Below are 20,639 nucleotides of genomic sequence, written 5' to 3' on the forward strand. Positions count from 1 at the left end.
GTAGTGATACAAAAATTTAAGTTGGAACTGCAACCATCTCACAGCGATGTCTAAGCCATCCATGGAAGTTAACATCTCTACAGGAGCGTTTCATGGTGAGTAGGGTTGAAGAAAATTGCCATGCAAGTTCACTGGAAGAGGCTTGACCTAAAATTTGATTTGGGTAGAAGTAAAGCCAAACTGGGATAACTGTTTCCCGTGACACAGTACGGCGTATATTGCTGAGGAATGGCATGCATAAGTGCCAAGCCTTTCCTAAAGCCCATGCACAGAAAACCCGCCTAGAATTTTGCTGGGGCCCATCCTGAAAGACTACTGGGACTCTAGTAGCATGAGGCCAAGAAACTCTGAGTGATGAGACCAAGTTAGATGGAACTGATGGCTTCAAAACTGTATGGTGTCACAAAGGTGGGGAGTACAAAGAAAAATGCATGGTGCCTACTGTGAAACATGGTGGTGGCAGTGTCCTTCTGTGGGGCTGCATGAGTGCTGCTGGTGTTGGGGAGCTGCATTTCATTGACAGAATCATGGATTCACAGATGTACTGCTCTATATTGAAAGAGAAGATGCTACCATCACTCTGTGCCCTTGGTCGTCGTGCACTTTTCCAACATGACAATGATCAAAACACACATGTAAGGCTGCTGTTGCATTTCTGAAGAACAAGGTGGAAGTGATTTAGTGACCAAGTATGTCTCCTGCTCTGAACCCAGTCTAACACCTATGGGAAATTCTAAAGAGACAAGTTGAGCATCACTCTCCATCCAGCATCCAGGGTCTAAAAGAGGTCGTTCTTGAAGAATGGAAAAAGAAGTTTCAATATGTCACCAACTTGTTCATTGCATGCCTAGAAGTCTTGGTGCTGTCCCTACAAATCATCGAGGTCATACAAAATACTAGGTGGAGTAGTTTTTGTTGTGGGTGTATTCATTTTTGCTTCAACTAATTTGAGTCAAACTGAAGATTTTGTAATCTACGTTATATATTATTTATGAGCTAAACAAATGTTCTATAAAACTCAGTTTTGTCAAAATTTTGGAAATTGTTCTTGTGTTCATTGAGATATTGATTCAAATCTTGTTTCAAAAGGGGTGTACTCATTTATGCTGAGCATTGTATATATACATACACACTATATTGCCAAAAATATTGGGACACCTGCCTTTCACATGCAGATGCAATCCCAATCTAAGTCTGTAGGGTTCAATATTGAGTTGGCCCACCCTTTACAGGTGCTGCTACTGTAGCACAGCTTCAACTCTTCTGGGAAGGCTGTCCACAAGGATTAGTAGTGTCTATGGGGATGTTTGACCATTCTTCCAGAAGCACATTTGTGAGGTTAGGCACAGATATCGGACAAAAAGGCCTGATCGATCTCTCGCTCTTTCTTTCGTCTTGGTATGCTGACGCCTTAAGCCCAAACCCTTAAAAAACCCCACACCATAATCCCCCCTCCCACAAACTTTAAATTTGGCACAATATAGTCAGGCAAGTACCGCTTTCCTAGCAACCCCCAGAGACCACCATCGGCTTTGCCAGACAGAAGCGTGCTTCGTCACTTCAAAGAACACATCTCCATTGCTCTAGAGTCAAGTGTGTGCTTTACACCACTGCATCCAATGCTTTGCATAGCACTTGGTGGTGTAAAGCTCAGATGCAGCTGCTCGCCCATGGAAACCCATTCCGTGAAGCTAATCTGAAGGCCACATGAAATTTGGAGGTCTTTAGCTTTTGACTCTGCAGATAGTTGCAGCTGAGCTGCTCTTGTTCCCAGTTGCTTCCAGTTTGTTATAATACAACTAACCGTTGACCGCGTAATATTGAGTAGCAAGGAAATTTCCCAGATGGATTTATTGCACAGGTGGCAACCTATCACGGTACCACACTTGAATTCACTGAGCCCCTGAGAGTGACACATTCTTTCACAAATGTTTGTGGAGGTGATTGGAACACCTGAATCCAATGATTTGGAGAGGCGTCCCAATACTTTTGGAAATATAGTGTATGTATATTGGTTATACCGGGCTCATGACTCAAGATTGGGGCAACGGTACTGAGAAGGGATGGCCCTCCTGTTCCTCCAAGGCAAACAACCAGGAAAGCATTACACATAGATGCAGAAACATCCATTCCCCAATCTCCTCCATGACTATTAGAGCCAGAGGTGATGATGATTTCATTATCGGTCACCGATCAAAAAAAAGAATTAATAAAATAAAAATTAAAGCACACCCATCCCCATGCATACGCACAAATGCAATGTTTAGTAAACAGCGATTGCACCACATGAGGTGATCTAAGCTGGATGTAAGCTTTCTTTCAAAAGAAAAGCTAGGATCACAAGCCTGCCAAGGCGGGCAACAAACCCTCTTCCCGGTGAAGGGACACCCCCATCTGTGCAGGGGGAGGGACATCTAGCGGCCTTTACAGCCACATAAACTCAAGGTATTTCTGATGTGTGGTTTGAAAACACTGTCCAGGGCCTACACGCTGGAATTTTGCCCCCACCACGACTCATGCTGTCGAACGTGTGTTGCACCCGACACAAAGAGCATTGTTTTCCATGTTGTACTCGCTATGAGTACAATGGGTCATTGCCTTTGATCTAGAACCAGAAACGTTTCATGGTTCCTTTACAAACCCATTTTAAGGTGCCCAAGCCCATTCTGGACCTAAAGCACTTTGAGCTTTTGCATTTTAAAAAAATCAGGGACATTTCCTGTTCTCTGTAAATATCAAAGATGCCTACCTCCAACATCCCTGTGTTTTTTTTGTTTTTTTGTTTTTTTTTTTTTCCACCTCATCAGCACTGGTGGTGGGGGAATAAAACACTTTCAACTTGTGGCTCTGACCTTTTGGCTGGGCCACAGCACCATGAGTATTTACAAAGGTGCTGGTCCCAGATTTGGCTCTTCTGCAGACCCTTGGGATCACCATTATGGGGTATCTGGACAATTTAGTTCTGAGAGAGCAATTGGTGATCTCATGACAAATGTGCAAGTTCTGCAGGACCTCAATATCCAACAATCAACCCTGGAGCCATTGCGTTGCCTGAGGTATGTGGTCCTTATTCTGGATTAGGCCCTGGCACACATTTTCCTTTTCCAGAAAGAGCTTCAGGCTGTTCCAGGCCAAAGTATGGGATTTGCATCCACTGAAGCACCCCTCTATTCGCTTTTGCATAATGATGCTAGGCTTACTAGTAGCCTCCTTCAAGGCTGCCCATACACTTTGTTTCATTCAAGACTGTTGCAACTCAGCATCATGACAGCATTGGTCAAAACAGACCCTGTCCTTGGATCACCCTATATGTCTCAGCACCAAAATCAAGTTTGCCTTGGATTGGGGGCTAAATCAAAAAATTCTTTCTCCTTTTATGGGGGTGGAAGGTACTGATATGGTCCCAGCCACTTGGACTGGGAAGAAATTCTGTATTCCCAGTCAGTTCAGGAAATATGGTGGTAGAGGAAGCCCAGATTATGATTGTCCTGGAGCTTAGGGCAATTTGGCTTTCCTTTCAGCTCTAGAACACCTTACTCCACAGTCTTTCAGTCTGGGTCCAGTCAGATAACACCACAGCAGGGTAATACTTAAATCAACAAGGCAGCAACAGGAGTCAGGCTGCTTTCCATGAAGCAAATCTTGATTTTTGGCAGAACTGCATTTTTTAGCCTTGTTTGCTGTACACTTTCCCAGCATGGAAAATTGGAAAGCAGACTTAAGCCACCAACGGCTGAATCCTGGAGAGAGGTCTCCAGGTCTTAAGGTGTTTTAGCACTTTGCCTTCAGTGGGGAAGCCAGAAATAGACATGCTGGTGTCCAGACTCCGCAACAGACTGGAAAGGTTTGTTTCCAGTGCCACAGACTATCTGGCCTTTTGGGTAAATGCTCCAGTTACTCTATAAAAATTGGCTCATACAAATGTATGCATCAAATTCGCCCCACCCTCCTCTGAAACTCCTGCCTTGTCTACTTTAAAAGAGAAAGTAAGAAAGCATTTCGATGGCTTTCATTGCATCTAATTGGCCCAGGAGGACGTGATACTTGGACAGGCATAGTCAGACTCCTAGCAGTCTGTGTGCCCTGCCACAAATAATCTAGACCTTTCGTTCTAAGATCCTGTGTTCCATCATGCTTCATAGTCGCTGGTTTTGATGGCTTGGCTGTTGACTCCCAAGTCCTGAGAAATGGGTCTTTTCACATTTTGGTGATTCACACCTTGCTGTAGGCAGGAAAACCTTCCTCCTTTTATAAGACTTGCCATTGCCCCTATAGAAGTCATTGTTTAAGATTTTTGCTCTTCCTCTTTTACACAAGGTTCCTTTTTTGTCTGGCTCCAAAACATCATGTTAAGGCTAGTGCTCTCCACTCTTTTGGATGCAGCTGGTGCTTTACAGTGTTTGGGCGTGACCATGGCTGTGTGAGTCTCTCACAGCCACCATCTCAATCTATTTTATTATGCTCTGTACAGCCTGAAGACTCCTGGAAGAGAGACTGCCTCTTGATCCACAGCTGTTAACTCGATTCAGCAAGTTGCCGCTCCTGTGAGAGCCTATTCCACCAAAATTGTTGGAGCTTCATGGTCTTTTCAGCATCAGGCCTCAATTTCCCAGGTCTAATGCTGGCATCTGGTCTGTTTGACAAGCTTTACCAAGTAGTTGTTGGAGCCTTGGTGGATGGTAACCTCTGTTGAAAGTCCTAGTGGCCCTGTGAATGCCATCCCTGTTTACTTCTTTTTGGTGCAAGAATTGGCTTTCCTGTGATGTAAAATTAAGAAAACATGATTTTTCACTTGCCTGTAAAATCCCTTTCATGGAGTATATCACAGGACACGGGTCCCCCTCTGCTTGTTTCACTCCAATATTGCTTGCCGTCAAACCTGAAGACAAGCTGGGAGTTTGCGGGGCTGCAAGCATTGCCATTTACCAATGTCCAATCTCTTGGAAGTTAAGCATAATTCAGTGATCTCAGAAGTAACTCTCCTGTGATGTATTCCAAGAAGGGGATTTTACAGGTAAGTAAAAAAAATCCCATTATTCCACCCTCATATGTTTAAGCCTCCACTATTGAAAAATTCTAAAACATCTTTCATTAAAAGATACATTTATGAAAAGGAGTGATTATATGAAGTAATCTAATGCCTAATAATATTTATATAATTAATTTTCATTTGTCACTTGTTGCAGGTCTCTTTTATGTGCTTGGGTTTCATCAGTGTCATGCTGGCTATCATTATTGCTGTGATTCATCCAAGCCTTGCTATCAGCTATGTTGGGACACACTTCTGGGTAGGATTTCCGGTAAGTAAAATATGCTAAATAAAGAGAACAAGAAACCAGTACTGGGCAGAAAAATGCATGTATCAGTAACCTAAAGGATGAATGCATTTAACGGAAATGGATAAAGAGCTGTTGCAGACAACATGTGAACCCAGTCAGTAAACCCCTAATTTTCTACCTGTGGCCCTTTTTTGGTACTTACTGTGCAGCCCCAGTAATAAGAGTAGAATCATTTGTAAAGAGGCTGTATAAGTGATCTGTTTTCGTTTAACACAACACATCCCCTGTCTGACTATCTTCTGCATCAAGTGTGAAGTCTCCAACAACATATGTAGCATGTCTGCATGCTCTGTCTACTAAAAAAACGTGTGGTGTACCTGGTGGAAGTGAAAGCTGAGACGGGTTAGGGGAGTAGTATGAGGGACAAAGTTGCAGGCAGTGTCAGATGGGTAGGTCACATGACTATAATCCACTGTGCAAGAACCAGATATGGAAGCACAACATCATCCAAGCGGAAGAGAGGAGCATAGCTAGGAGATGAGCCAAGGACTTGTGACAACCAGGTAGCAAAGTATCTAGGCAAGGGCAGTGGTTGATTTTGGTTTTGTGCTGCCCTAGGCAAGACTAAAATTGGGTGCCCCTTCATGTTGAAGATCCACCCCTTCATCTGTAAACCCTGCACCTTCCTCTTTAGGCTCCACCTCTTCATATTAGAGCTCCATCTCAGGAGTTGGTCAGGGACTGTGGACAGGAGACCGTCAGGGACTGCGGAAATAATGAAGGAGCTAAAAAATAGCTCCGTGAGCACCCATCAGATGCCAGGCTTGTGAAATATATAGAAAATGTCTGTTTTTTCACTTCAGGCCTGCCAGATAGAGGAGATGATGATAGAAATAGAGATGATAGTGATAGAGATAAGGATGGAGATGATAGAGATAAAGGAGATGATGATAGAGATGATGGAGACGGAGATGATGGAGTCAGGAATAGATGATGGAGAAAGATGATAGAGATAGGGACGCAGACAGATGATAGAGATAGGGACGGAGATGATGGAGACAGATGATGGAGACGGAGATGATGGAGACAGATGATAGAGATGGAGATAGGGTGGAGATGATGGAGACAGAGATAGGGATGGCGATGATGGAGACAGATGGAGAAGGAGCCGGAGATGGAGCCAGAGATGATGGAGACAGGGATGATGGGGACAGAGATGATGGAGATAGGGACGGAGATGATGGAGACGGAGAGAGATATGATGGAGACAGAGATAGATATAGGGATGGAAATGATGGAGACAGGGATGATGGAGACGGATGATGGAGACAGACGATAGAGATAGGGACGGATATGACGGAGACATGACGGAGACGAGACGGAGACATGACATGACGGAGATGATGGAGACAGAGACAGATGATGGAGATATGATGGAGACAGACATGACGGAGACAGATGATGGAGACATGACGGAGATGATGGAGACATGACGGAGACAGATGATGGAGATAGGGACGGAGGTGATGGAGCCAGATATGATGGAGCCAGAGATGGAGATGCCGGGAGACAGGGATGATGGAGACAGATGATAGAGATAGGGACGGAGGTGATGGAGCCAGAGACGGGGATGATGGAGACGGAGATGATGGAGACAGATGATAGGGGTGGAGATGAAGGAGCCGGAGCCGTGGATGATGGAGACATGATGGAGATGGAGACTGAGATGATGGAGACAGGTGTGAGAGATGGAGATGATAGAGACTGAGATGAAGACATGATGGGGATAGGGACGGAGATGATGGAGATAGGGACGCAGATGATGGAGACGGAGATAGAGATAGGGACAGGGATGATGGAGACAGATGATGGAGATAGGGACAGAGATAATGGAAACAGGGATGATGGAGGTGATGGAGATGATAGAGATAGGGACGGAGGTGATGGAGCCAGGGATGATGGAGCCAGGGATGATGGAGACAGATTATAGATGATGGAGCCAGGGATGATGGAGCCAGGGATGATGGAGACAGATTATAGATGATGGAGACGGAGATGATGGAGACGGAGATGATGGAGACGGAGATAGATAGGGACAGGGATAATGGAGATAGGGGCGGAGATGATGGAGACAGGAACGGAGATGGAGACAGATGACGGAGAAAGATGACGGAGAAGGAGATGATGGAGACAGATGATAAAGATAGGGACGGAGGTGATGGAGCCAGAGATGATGGAGACAGGGATGGAGATGATGGAGATAGGGGCGGAGATGATGGAGACAGGGATAATGGAGACAGACGATAGAGATAGGGATGGAGATGATGGGGACAGATGATAGAGATAGGGATGAAGGTGATGGAGTCAGAGCCGGGGATGATGGAGACACATGATAGAGATAGGGCCAGAGATGATGGAGACAGATGATGGAGATAGGGATACAGATGATAGTGATGGGGATGGAGGTGATGGAGCCAGAGACAGGGATGATGAAGACATAGATAGGGCCAGAGGTGATGGAGACAGATGATAGAGATAGGGCCGGAGATGGTGGAGAATTTTAGATGATGGAGACAGATGGATGATGGAGACGGAGCCGTGGATAATGGAGACAAGGATGATGGAGACAGGGATGGGGGAGCCGGAGCCGTGGATGATGGAGCCGGGACCGTGGATGATGGAGCCGGGACCGTGGATGATGGAGATAAGGACGGAGATGATGGAGACAGGTGTGAGATGGAGATGATGGAGACAGCAATGGAGATGATGGAGATAGGGATGGAGATGATGGAGACAGATGATGGAGATAGGGATGCAGATTATGAAGACGGAGATGATGGAGCCGGAGATAGGGACAGGGATGATGGAGACAGATGGTAGAGATGAAGCCGTAGATAGGGATGGAGATGATGGAGCCGGGGATGATGGAGCCGGGGATGATGGAGACAGATGATAGGCTGCAGATGATGGAGACAGATGGTGGAGATAGAGACAGATGATAGAGATGGAGATAGGGTGGAGACAGATGGAGAAGGAACTGGAGATGATGGAGACAGAGATAGGGATGGCGATGATGGAGACAGATGGAGAAGGAGCTGGAGATGTAGCCAGAGATAGGGATGGAGATGATGGGGACAGGGATGATGGGGACAGGGATGATGGGGACAGGGATGATGGGGACAGGGATGATGGGGACAGGGATGATGGGGACAGGGATGATGGGGACAGGGATGATGGAGACAGATGATAGAGATGATGATGGAGATGACGGAGATGATGGAGATAGGAATGGAGATGATGGAGACAGGAACGGAGATGATGGAGACAGATGGCGGAGAAAGAGATGATGGAGACAGATGATAGAGACGGAGGTGATGGAGCCAGAGATGACAGCCAGAGATGGAGATGCCGGAGACAGGGATGATGGAGACAGATGATAGAGATAGGGATGGAGATGATGGAGACGGAGATGACGGAGACAGATGACAGTGATAGGGTCGGAGATGATGGAGATAGGGATGATGGAGATAGGGATGATGGAGATAGGGATGAAGGTGATGGAGCCAGAGCCGGGTATGATGGAGACGCATGATAGAGATAGGGCCAGAGTTGATGGAGACAGATGATGGAGACAGGGATGATGGAGACAGATGATAGAGATAGGGAGACAGATGATAGGGATGGAGCCAGAGACAGGGATGATGGAGACAGATAGAGATAGGGCCAGAGATGATGGAGACAGATGGATGATGGAGACAAAGATGACGGGGACGGAGCCGTGGATAATGGAGACAAGGATGATGGAGACAGGGATGGTGGAGCCGGAGCCGTGGATGATGGAGATAGGGATGATGAAGATAGGGTCGTAGATGATGGAGACAGATGATGGAGATAAGGATGGAGATGATGGAGACAGGTGTGAGAGTTGGAGATGATGGAGACAGAGATGGAGATGATGGAGATAGGGATGGAGATGATGGAGACAGATGATGGAGATAGGGATGCAGATTATGAAGACGGAGATGATGGAGCCAGAGATAGAGATAGGGACAGGGATGATGGAGACAGATGATAGAGATGGAGCTGGAGATGGAGATGATGGAGCCGGGGATGATGGATACAGGGATGATGGAGACAGATGATAGAGATAGGCTGTAGATGATGGAGACAGATGGTAGAGGTGGAGACAGATGATAGAGATATGGACAGAGATGATGGAGACATGATGGGGATGGAGACAGAGATGATGGAGATGGAGACTGAGATGATGGAGACAGAGATTGAGATAGGGTAGAGATGATGGAGCCGGAGATAGAGATGGGAATGGAGATGATGGGGACAGGGATGTTGGGGACAGGGATGATGGGACAGATGATAGAGATGAAGCCGGAGATGATGAGCCGGAGATAGAGATAGGAATGGAGAGGATGGAGACAGGGATGATAGAGACAGGAATGATAGGGACGGGGCAGAGATGATGGAGACAGAGATGATGGAGATAGAGATGATGAAGGCATATGATGGAGACAGATGATAGAGATAGAGACGGAGATAATGGAGACAGGGATGGCGGAGACAGGGATGGTGGAGACAGATGATAGATATAGGGACGGAGATTATGGAGATAGGGACGCAGATTATGGAGATAGGGACGCAGATTATGGAGATAGGGACGCAGATTATGGAGATAGGGACGCAGATTATGGAGATGATGGAGCTGGAGATAGAGATAGGGACAGTGATAATGGAGATAGGAATGGAGATGATGGAGACAGGAACGGAGATGATGGAGAAAGATGACGGAGAAGGAGATGATGGAGACAGAAGATAGGGACGGAGGTGATGGAGCCAGAGATGACAGAGCCAAAGATGAAGATGGAGATGCCGGAGCCAGGGATGATGGAGACAGATGATAGAGATAGGGACAGGGATGATGGAGACAGGGATGATGGAGACAGGGATGGAGATGATGGAGACAGATGACAGAGATAGGGGTGGAGATGATGGAGACAGGGATGATGGAGACGGATGGAGATGATGAGGACAGATGATAGAGATAGGGATGCAGGTGATGGAGCCAGAGCCGGGGATGATGGAGACACATGATAGAGATAGGGCCACAGATGATGGAGACAGATGATGGAGACAGATGATGGAGATAGGGATGGAGATGATGGAGACAGGGATGATGGAGACAGATGATAGAAATAGGGATGGAGGTGATGGAGCCAGAGACAGGGATGATGGAGACAGATGATAGAGATAGGGCCGGAGATGGTGGAGACAGATGGATGATGGGGACGGAGACGGAGATGATGGAGACGGAGCCGTGGATAATGGAGACTAATTGGGTGACTTCTGAAGGAAACTGGTTCCACAAGATTTTAGTTAGCGGTGTCAAAGTAAAGGGGGCTAAATACAAATGCACACCACACGTTTCAGATATTTGTAAAGAATTTTGAAAACCATTTATCATTTTCCTTCCACTTCACAATTATGTGCCACTTTGTGTTGATCTATCACATAAAATCCCAATGAAATTTACTTTTTGGTTGTAACATGACAAAATGTTGAAAATTTCAAGGGGTATGAATACTTTTTCAAGTGTGTGTGTGTATATTTTTATTTATTTATAGATCGCACACAAACTGTATTACACTTGTAAAATGCCATAATATTTAATTGGTGTTTTGTCTCCTAATAGTTTCTTGTTGCTGGAGCACTGAACGTTCTGGTTTACAAATATCCCAATGCATTATGGGTAAGTGCAGTCATTTGATTTTCACGGCTTACCATGATGATCAGTGATGAAAAAATGACTATAATGTACACAGCATATCCGTTGTTCATTTAAGTTCATGCTCCAAAATTTAAACAATATCCAGACACAGAGGTCTGTGCAATTTTAAAGTCGAACCGTAACCTACCGCGCTCCTAATACAGTCTCCATGTCTGGCCTTCTTTTATCACAATGCCTGTCCAAAAATCACACTCTGAACACTCAGAAGATAAGTGCAGGGTGCCAGTATTGAAACTATCTATATATCAGATAGGCAGGCAAAGATGGCAGTAATGTTAATGGTGGGGTGCATGCACAGAATTTCTTCAGACTGTCACCTTGGCCATTCAGAGCTAAGTTGGTCCACTCTCAGAAGACAATTGTACATGCCTTTGCAGCACTCCGTCCTTTTAGATACTCTGTCAAAGTTATTTATTTTATTTATTACAGGTGCTTGTATAGTGCCATCAATTTATGCAGCACCTTACATAAATATTGTACATTCACATCACCCTAACCCTCAAGGGGTGTACAATCTAAGGTCCCTAACTTGCATTCATAAATACACATACTAGGGCCTCATTAGACAGGAGCAAGTTAACCTACCAGCATGTCTTTGGCGTATGGGAGGAAACCGGAGTGCCTAGAGGAAACCCACGCAGACACAGGGGGAACATGCAACTCCAGGCAGGTGGTGCCGTGGTTGGGATTCCAACTGACAACCCTAGTACTGCCATATGGAAGTGCTAACAATTTAGCCACTGTGCTGACCAAGTTATTGCAAATACCTGATAGTTCCAGGTATAAGAACATTTAACTTCACATAATGTAATGCTCAGTCACAAGGTCTAGACACTCATTTTGAGGAGAACATTGTGGACTCTATGTAACCTTTTATACCCAGCTACGAAGCAGTCGGGAAAAGAGAAGCATTTTAGGGGGTTGGGATAACCAGCAATTTGTTCATTTTTCCTATATCTTAAAGAAAATATAAATGCCAATATGATCAAATAACAAGTACCTAATTAAAATTAACATGTATTGGAATCATGGGGGGTGGGGTTTAGTTTCTGCCTTTTTTAAATTAGAATATTCAAGATTTTTTTCTTTTTGATCTCTTGCAGCCAGTTTGAAAGCTTAGTACACACTTTGAGAAAATTGAATAGTTGTCTAATTTTCCACAAAGGTGCATATTATGATGTAACTGAGAATGGTATTAACTTACAAACCTTCTCGACTGACAAAGGCAAACATAACTACATACTAGTGTAGTAGGGATGGAAGAGATGTAGTGTAGGGTAGTTTTTTGCTTTTGATCATGCTAGTTTTTTCTATTCGATTATTTCCATACGATTACTGAATAAAAATCGGACATTGTGTTGTACTGTACTAATGAACAGATAATGGATTGATGGTTCCACATACAATTTTTTTATTGTGTGTATCGGCCTTCAGAATGCCTGGAGGTAGAGCAGAGGCCTCTTGCATTCATTCCATACAGGAAAGCATTTGCTGAGAGCTACACTATGTGTAAGCATCTTGAATACTACAATAGGAGGACCACTTGTTTTTTAAAGTGATTCAAAAGGATTTTTTTTTTTTTTTTAAATAGCAAGCATATCATACTTACCCATACTATGTGTGCAGTCCATGCACGGATTAAATTTATGTGCACCATTCTCTACATATATTGCCATGATTAATTGGAGGGTGCTTTAATGTACAGGAGTCTTCTGTCCCCCCCAAGACACACTTATTTGTTTTTTTACATCAGGGCAGCTCTTGGTCAAGCCTAAATCATGTGAAAGCACTTGGCAGGGTGTATATTTCTGGTGAGGTCTGGTTATTTGTGCAAGTATTTTCAGACAATCTAACAGTACATTGGGGATGGTAGGGCAGTTAAATATGTTACTTTCTCTAGCATAGGTAATCTACAGTTTCACATTTAGGAATGTTTTAAAGCTGTCCTCCTGATAAAGTACAAACCATTTTCTAGACCTCAAACATGGATTTTGTTGTGTGGTTTTTTTTTTTTTTTTTTTTTTTTTTTTTTTTTTTTTTTTTTTTTTTTATTGGCCTACCTAGGTCCAAGCTGCCTTTCTACCACGTGATGCCCAGTCCAACCCCTGGCACTTGGTGCAAAGGAGACTCTGCAACGCTCCAAAAAACATATGGACTGCTATAAGGCTGCTATAGAATCTTTAGAGTCCTAAAAAAGCTCCTTGGACAGCTTGGCTCTCTATAGGCAGAGCTTAAAGGATAAGTCCACTTTTTTAATAAAAAATAATAAATCCACATTTTATTGCAGGTAAAAAAACACAAATGTGCATTTTTTTTTTTTTTTTTTTTTTCAGGTAAAGCATTTTTACCAGCGATCAGCAGATCGCTGGTGCCATGCTGGTCTCCAGCAGTCAGTATATCTCTGTACTCATACATTTCGTAAAAGCAAGCAGATCCTTACTGACGGAAAGACTCAATGAACTACCACGGCGCTCCACAGTGCCATGGTAGTTATTTGAGGTCTACAAGCCAACAGCCGCAAAGTCTGTGGGAGCTGGTAGTGTTCTCTTTCACAGTACACTGTAAATGAAATTATTTTAAAGATCCCTCGCTAGCTGTTACAACTGTGATCAAGGGGGGCTGGTCCGTTCATAATGTTTCATGTTACACCCTGAATATGGGTGTAACATGTTCTGAAAGGTGAATTTGTCCTTTTTACCTAGTATGTAGATATATATTTATTATGTCTTCTTTTTTTTTTTTTTTTTGTCTCACTTAGATGGTAATTTCCTTCATTTCTCTGTTGGGCTGCTTGGCAGTGTCTATCGCTGGTACAGTCTTTGTTTCAAGTGACATTGACAGTTTTTACTGGAGGGTAGACATGGATTCTCTGTGTAATAACCTTCGCCAAAGACCAAACTCTTATTACTATGGAACTACGCCTCCATCCTATTACAGAGACTACAACAATGACTGGGATCTGGAGAGATGCAAGAATGGATTTCGAGAATACCAGGTGTGACCCGTCTTCTGTTTGCACTGTGCATGGGATGAAGGATTTTTAACCTCCCAGTGATTTTCAGAAGTAGTGATGCTTTTGCATCTGGTGGAAATTATTTCTGTTAGAAAAAGTGTATGCCTCTAGTTGGAGCTGAGAGCACAAGGACTCTGTTTTGGGCACCAATTCACAAAAATATTGGGGAACTGGAGAAAGTACGGAGGGGCAACCAAACTGATAAGAGGCATGCAGGAGCTCAGCTATGAGGAAAAATTTGAGGAACTGAATGTATTCTCTCTTGAGAAGAGGAGATTAAGGGGGGATATTATCACCATATATAATAAGGGGGATATGATCACCATGTATAAATACATCAGTGGTTCATATAGTGAACTCGGTGTAGTTATTTACCGTGAGGTCATCACAGAGGGCAAGGGGGCACTCTTTACATCTGGAGGAAAATATTTAATCTCCAAATATGAAAAGGTTTCTTCACAGTGAGAGCTGCGAAAATGTGGAACAGACTCCCTCAAGAGCTGGTTCTGGCCAGCTCAGTAGATTGTTTAATAAAAAAAAAAGGCATGGATTCTTTCCTAGAAACACAAAATATAGCTGAATTCTAACATTTATAGGTAACGTTGATCCAAGAAATATCCGATTTGCCTCTTGGGGGATCAGGGGTAAATTAGATCATGCTTTGAGATTTTGTTTGCCTTCCTTTGGATCAACTGTGGGTATAGGATTGTGTATATGGAGGTGTCCTCTGGATCAACTGTGGGTATAGGATTGTGGGCATATGGAGGTTTTTCATTTGCGTGTCTTTTTTTTCTGTTGGTTGAAATGGATGCACTTGTATCTTTTTTGTCAACCAGATTAACTATGTACCTATGACTCTATGCTTCGAGAAATCTTCTGCAAGTACTATTGAGGCAGCTGTAGAAAGGCTCTACCCCATGAGAGAACATGTTTTCCCTATTCTATTTACACTTCAACTTAAAATAGTGCTCAAGCTAAAACGTTGTTAGATTGGGATAAAAATATGGAAGGATATGAGCCTGTTTTAGGTTTTTAAGCTGTCTGTGTCCTAACTGGGGAGATCTCCCCTTTCTTCCTTCTGTGACCTCAGGGCAATGGACAGAAACAAAAAAAAAACTGACCAAGCCCTTCCCTAATCTATCTCAAATACATTTGAAATCTGGCTTGTGTTTTAAATAGTTTTTTCTCAAGCAATAATACCATTTGGGATACAGTTCCTGTAGTTGTGAATGGCTGAATGTTTTGTGAACAGTTGGTTTGATAACTTTCCTCTCCTTTACACAGCACTTTTTGTTAGGCTTGCTCATTATGTCCTTGCTGATGATGATCTGGGGCATCTGTGTTTCCGCTTTAACTCTGATCTACAGACTGAAGGTGTTTATCAAATCCTGCAAATGTGAGGTAAGTACTACTTCATTACAGCTAGAGGCAAGCAAACAAAATGTCAGCTCCAGATTTGAGGTTGGTTATTTACAGTCTGAAGCAAGTGTAAATGAGCCTTAGAAGTAGTGTCAATTTCAACACAATAAATTGCCTACCTCTTCCACAAGCTTTTTGTGTTTTTTGATGCTTTGATGTTTTCTTGAAGCTTTAATGAAGCTTGGCGAATGTCTTGTGTGTGTTCCTTTTCTATTTGTTTTAAAGGAACCCCAGCTCATTAGTACTCCTATTCAGCAGATCCCCAGCTCATTAGTACTTTTCTTCAGCAGATCTCCAGCTCATTGGTACCCTCATTCAGCAGATCCCCAGCTCACTGGTACCCTCATTCAGCAGATCCCCAGCTCAGTAGTACTCCCAGCTCTGCTGATCCCTCATTCAGTAGTAATCGATAGCGCTGCTGATTTGTGGATCCTCTGCTTTGCGGTTCCTCCTCTCTGGTCCCTGCTCACCTCCCACTATATTGCTCCAACTTCTGAAAGCATAACCTGTTATCCTTTGAAAAGGGAGACAGAACAGCATTTTATATAATACTGTATATTAATATTGCATTTATTTCCAATACATTTTCCTCAGTAGTACACATCTTGAAAATAAAAGTCCATCAGCGGCTCTATTGGCTTTAAATCTGGATGGAAAGGTTTGCTTTTTGGTCTCCCAGTACATCCTGGGATATCGCATACCTGCAATACCTCCAAAACAAAGCAAAACTAAAGACTCTGAACAGCTGCAGGTGCTATTAGCGAGCTTTGTCATAGACTTCTATGGAGGCTTTGAAGCACCAAGAAAACTACATGGGGTATAATTTTTGAAGCAAAGCAAAAGCAACGTCTAAAAAGGACTGTAAGCTAAGCTTTTTTTCTTTTTTTTTTTTTTTTTTTTGTTTTTGTGACAGTAGCTTTGATTGGCATTCAGAGAGCTTTAAAAAAAGTGTCAGAAGAAAGTGTAAACAAGTCACAGCCTCTTCAGGGGCTCATATTGAAATGTAGCTGGTCCTGCCCTTGCATCCTCTTTTCAATCTTGTGCTCACCTGTCCTAGATTCAGTGAAATATCACCAAAGTGGATAAACAGCCACTTATCAAAATATTCTGAGCCAGGCCCACACATGAGCTGTGCACATTACACTCAATTTTATGGAGAGTTTGTATTCCACCAGAAATGGAATGCAAACTTTCCAAAGAACAGAGGAGTGCAACAGTGCACATGTGAGTCCAGCTGTGAAGATTTCACAGGTGGCTTTGCAATCAGGTTGAGAGGGCAGGGCAAGCCACCATGAAACTGCACCAAAAGGTGCAATTACACCTTTTAACCATTACTAATGGCTGCAGTCTAATTTAGCCAATAGGGAAGCTTTACACTATCCTATGGGGTCAGTAACCTAATTACACAATAGGGTCATTAACCATTTGCCCTCCAGAGGATTTACCTTCCTTCCTGACAAGGCCATTTTTTGCATTACAGCGCTGCGTTACTTTATGTGCAGCGTTGCATGACCGTGCAATTGTCACTTAAATTATATTTAAGTCCTTACCCCCCCCCCCCACACACACACACACACACACACACACAAATTGCTTTCTGTTGGTGGTATTTGAACACGTGTTCTTTGTTTCTTAATTGCCTTTTTTTTAAAGGCACAAAAAATAATTTAATTTTTTTTACTGGACATGTTTAATAGCAAAAAGTCAAATCAAATTTTGTCATACCTAAGCCAAAATGTATTCTGCTACATATCTGCTAAAAAAGAAAAAAATCCCAATACGTGTAAATGAATTGGCTTACGGGAAAGTTATAGCGTTTACAAATGGTGGTGTAATATAAATATAAAAAAGAAAAGGTGTGGTATGTATGTTTTTAACTAGTAATGGCGGCGATCAGCAACTTATAAACGGACTGCGGCGGGCATTCTGACATCCGCAGTGAAACCAATGCAGCGATCAGTGCTGATAAAAAAAAAGCACTGACACTACTAATGGCACTGGACAGGAAGGGGCTAACTGTGTGCAGGAAGTGTTTTACTATGGGGCGGTGTTTGTGTACAGAACAGTCATCCAAAGCAGTTTGCTTACAGTGAAGCACACAGCCATCCAAAGCAGTGTGCACGAGCTGACAGAGGAGAACTGTTTTATTTACAAACCATTTTCCTCCCTGTCACCGGGCGCCATCGAGTAATCGCCGATCAAGACCCAGTGATTGACAGCCGCGAATGGCGGCGCGCGCGCGCCCCCAACCCAGAGATGCAAAATCATGTATAAGTACATGTGATTTTGTGCACCAGAGCCGCCCTGTAGCAGTATTTCTGCTGTAGGGCGGTCGGGAAGCTGTTAAAGCTAAAACTAGGCTACCAATGGGAATGCCTGCAGTAATTTTTTAAAAAATAGGTTTGTGGCAGAGCAGGGATGGCCGATACAAAATATTCCTTAGTTTTACTAAATCTTGGACCCTGCATTCACTATATCTGGTCTCCCCGAACCCTGCATTCACTATATCTGGTCTCCAATAGTACACAGAACATGGAAATGCTATTTATTTTAGTAAATATAAACTGATAAATACCTTTTCTCATCAGCAGTTAGCAGTCTTGTGACTTCTTTCAGTGTCTAGCCAAGCACTGGTTAAAGCTTGTAGGAGGAGTTTACATTCTCCACTGACTATCCTATGAGACTGCATAACCCCTGACCCTCTTTCTGGACAGTGCTGATTGGCCCTCTGCTGATCACCTGAACCTGTCCCCAAGAATAAAAAAAAAAACCTCCAGCCATATACACAAAACTGAGCATGTGCACAGCAACTCCTAGCGCTCTGTACTATCAACAGATGGATTGGGGACAGTAGAAGGGGAGGATCAGAGAAGACAGGATCAAATAGCCTTTTTACACAATGCGGAGGATTAACCCCTTAGGTTCTACAGTGAATATAAATGGATGCTTTACTGCAAATAAAGACTGATTTTACTTTTGTGGGTTTAGTAACAATATACAATGAATAAACATAATATGTACATATTTTTTGTCTCACAGAAAGTTGAAGAGAATGATGATCCTCTGCTGTCACCAAACCCCATCCAAGACATTATTATTGCTTAAAGAGGAAGGTGTCATCTATATTTTACACAGGCTTACTTTAGCTTCCTAAAGCCATAACCCACAAAGAAATATTATGAATCCTGTACTAAGAAAAATGGGCACGCTGCCTTTGCTTGCTTTCTTCCAGTAATGCTAGTTGCCTGGCTGTTCTGGCTTTCAGAGCTTTGAATTACTGACCTGGAACAATCAAGTCAGAGTGAAGTTGAAACCCCTAATCTGCATTCTTGTCCCGGGTCTGTCAGAAAACACAGAAGCCATTGGATCAGCATGACAGCCAGTGAACTCAGTATGTTTTCCTTTTTAAAGTGGTCTGAAATAGAACCTGTCATCTTGCCCATTCTGGGTTTTTTTTTGTGTTTTTTTTCTAGCCTACCCTTGCACTCCTGAGACTCATTTTGGCACTCCCTTCCTCCATTGGAAATGAGCTTTGCATCTGGGTATGGAGCAACATTTGACCAGTTTCTTTCCTCCTAGGATGCTGACTTTGTGCCTGAGTGGCCAATCAGTGGTCCTGCACACTTCACATAATTGAGGGGAGCTGGTCCTGAATGGGAACTATGACAGATTATCCTTAATACACTGCTGTCTGTCAGTCAATTTAGTAGAAGGGTAATTTCTCCTGTGTGGGTTTTTTTTTTTTTTCTCATTTGTGGTTTCAGTTTGTACATCAATAGCAGAGACATTAGCTCCATGTCAACTGTGAATGACAGTTTATAATCAGCTCATTATCCTTTTAGCAGTTTCACAAAAGATCTTTGATTTAATATAAGTTTTCATATGATTTTTTGTGTATTTTACACAGTGAGCTCACAAAATAAGTGTAATTTAGGTTTTCTTTTTCTCTTAGGTAAGCATAATTATCGTTCAGTAATATCACCTGTAATATTCTGTAACCTTGCCATCTCATCACTGTCACAATAAAGAAATATATCTTTACTGCAGCAGCCAGACTTTGTAGTGCTGTGTTATTCCATATGGCATATAGTAACTGAAGTAAAGTACTTTTACTAGTGAGCACATATTTTAGCATTGCAGATGATGACCTGCCTTAGCCTATCTAAATATTTGTTTGTTTTGCATATGTAACACCCTGCAGTGATACTGGTTGCAATGTCTTAGATGAACACAAAGTGGCAGTGTTCTGCGGTTCAGTTACACAGATTATATTGAAGAAAAGCCTTGTTGGATTTATATGCTGGCAGCAGGACTTTGCTGTTTAGATAACAAGTGAACAGACTACATTTCCCAGAGTAGATGGCTATGGGGGGGTCGGGGGGGGGGGGGTTTGGGAGCATCTAAATACAGAAGAGCAGGAACCAGAATGCAGAAAGTAGATGGTGAGAGTGGGTGTGGAGAAGCCTGGGCAGGACGCTGGAGATCTGGACTGGGCCAAATGCAGAGGGTGACTGAGTGGGGAGGAGTTGCCGACCATTGCCATTGCTGACGGGCAGGACTGACTATACTGTTCAATAGGCAGTCGGATCAAAGTGCTGCCACCTGCCTTGTTCTTCTAATGAAGGATCCAAGAGAACATTGAGCCCCACCTGATCACCATGTCATTTATAACCCTACTGTGGATTTACAGTATTGCTGGGGTTAGTGTAATCAGGATATACCAGCCCTGGAGGGGACTGGTAGGTATTTAGTCTGCATTAAACTTTTCATAAAATAAAAAATATTGGCAATATAATTGTGTTGGACAGAGCAATGCACCTTGACAATTTTTTTTATTTGAAATTTCCATACACTGTTTCTGCTTTCGTATTATTCTACAGATATACTATAAGCTTTGTAGATTAATAACTGCAATTTATTGCTATATATGAGTTGGCCCTACTCGCCCTCCCAGCTTAACTGTTATGGAGATAAGATACGTCACACATTGGGGTTGATTTACTAAAACTGGAGAGTACAAATTCTGGTGCAGCTGTGCATAGTAGCCAATCAGATTTTAACTTTAGCTTGTTCAATTGAGCTTTGACAGAAAAACAGGCTAGGCAGAGCTGCACCAGATTTTGCACTC

General features: G+C 43.2%; 1 protein-coding gene across 2 annotated transcripts in view; it reads left to right on the forward strand.

The window, feature by feature from the left end:
- Positions 1 to 19,560, forward strand: part of TMEM176B (transmembrane protein 176B) — a 41,785-nt gene extending 22,225 nt beyond the window's left edge. For both annotated transcript variants that reach the window (XM_089665443.1, XM_089665442.1), the window contains exons 3-7: positions 5,187 to 5,300; positions 10,984 to 11,040; positions 13,838 to 14,074; positions 15,377 to 15,493; positions 18,551 to 19,560. In XM_089665443.1, coding sequence (XP_089521569.1) covers positions 5,187 to 5,300; positions 10,984 to 11,040; positions 13,838 to 14,074; positions 15,377 to 15,493; positions 18,551 to 18,616 — 591 coding nt within the window. In that variant the 3' untranslated portion in view covers positions 18,617 to 19,560. The remainder of the gene's footprint in view (positions 1 to 5,186; positions 5,301 to 10,983; positions 11,041 to 13,837; positions 14,075 to 15,376; positions 15,494 to 18,550) is intronic.
- The last annotated feature ends 1,079 nt before the right edge of the window (positions 19,561 to 20,639 follow it).

This window comes from Staurois parvus, unplaced genomic scaffold (genome assembly GCF_062004578.1).
Source record: "Staurois parvus isolate SC_StPar_1 unplaced genomic scaffold, SC_StPar_1.0 ptg002193l, whole genome shotgun sequence".
In the NCBI taxonomy this organism is placed as follows: Eukaryota; Metazoa; Chordata; class Amphibia; order Anura; family Ranidae; genus Staurois; species Staurois parvus.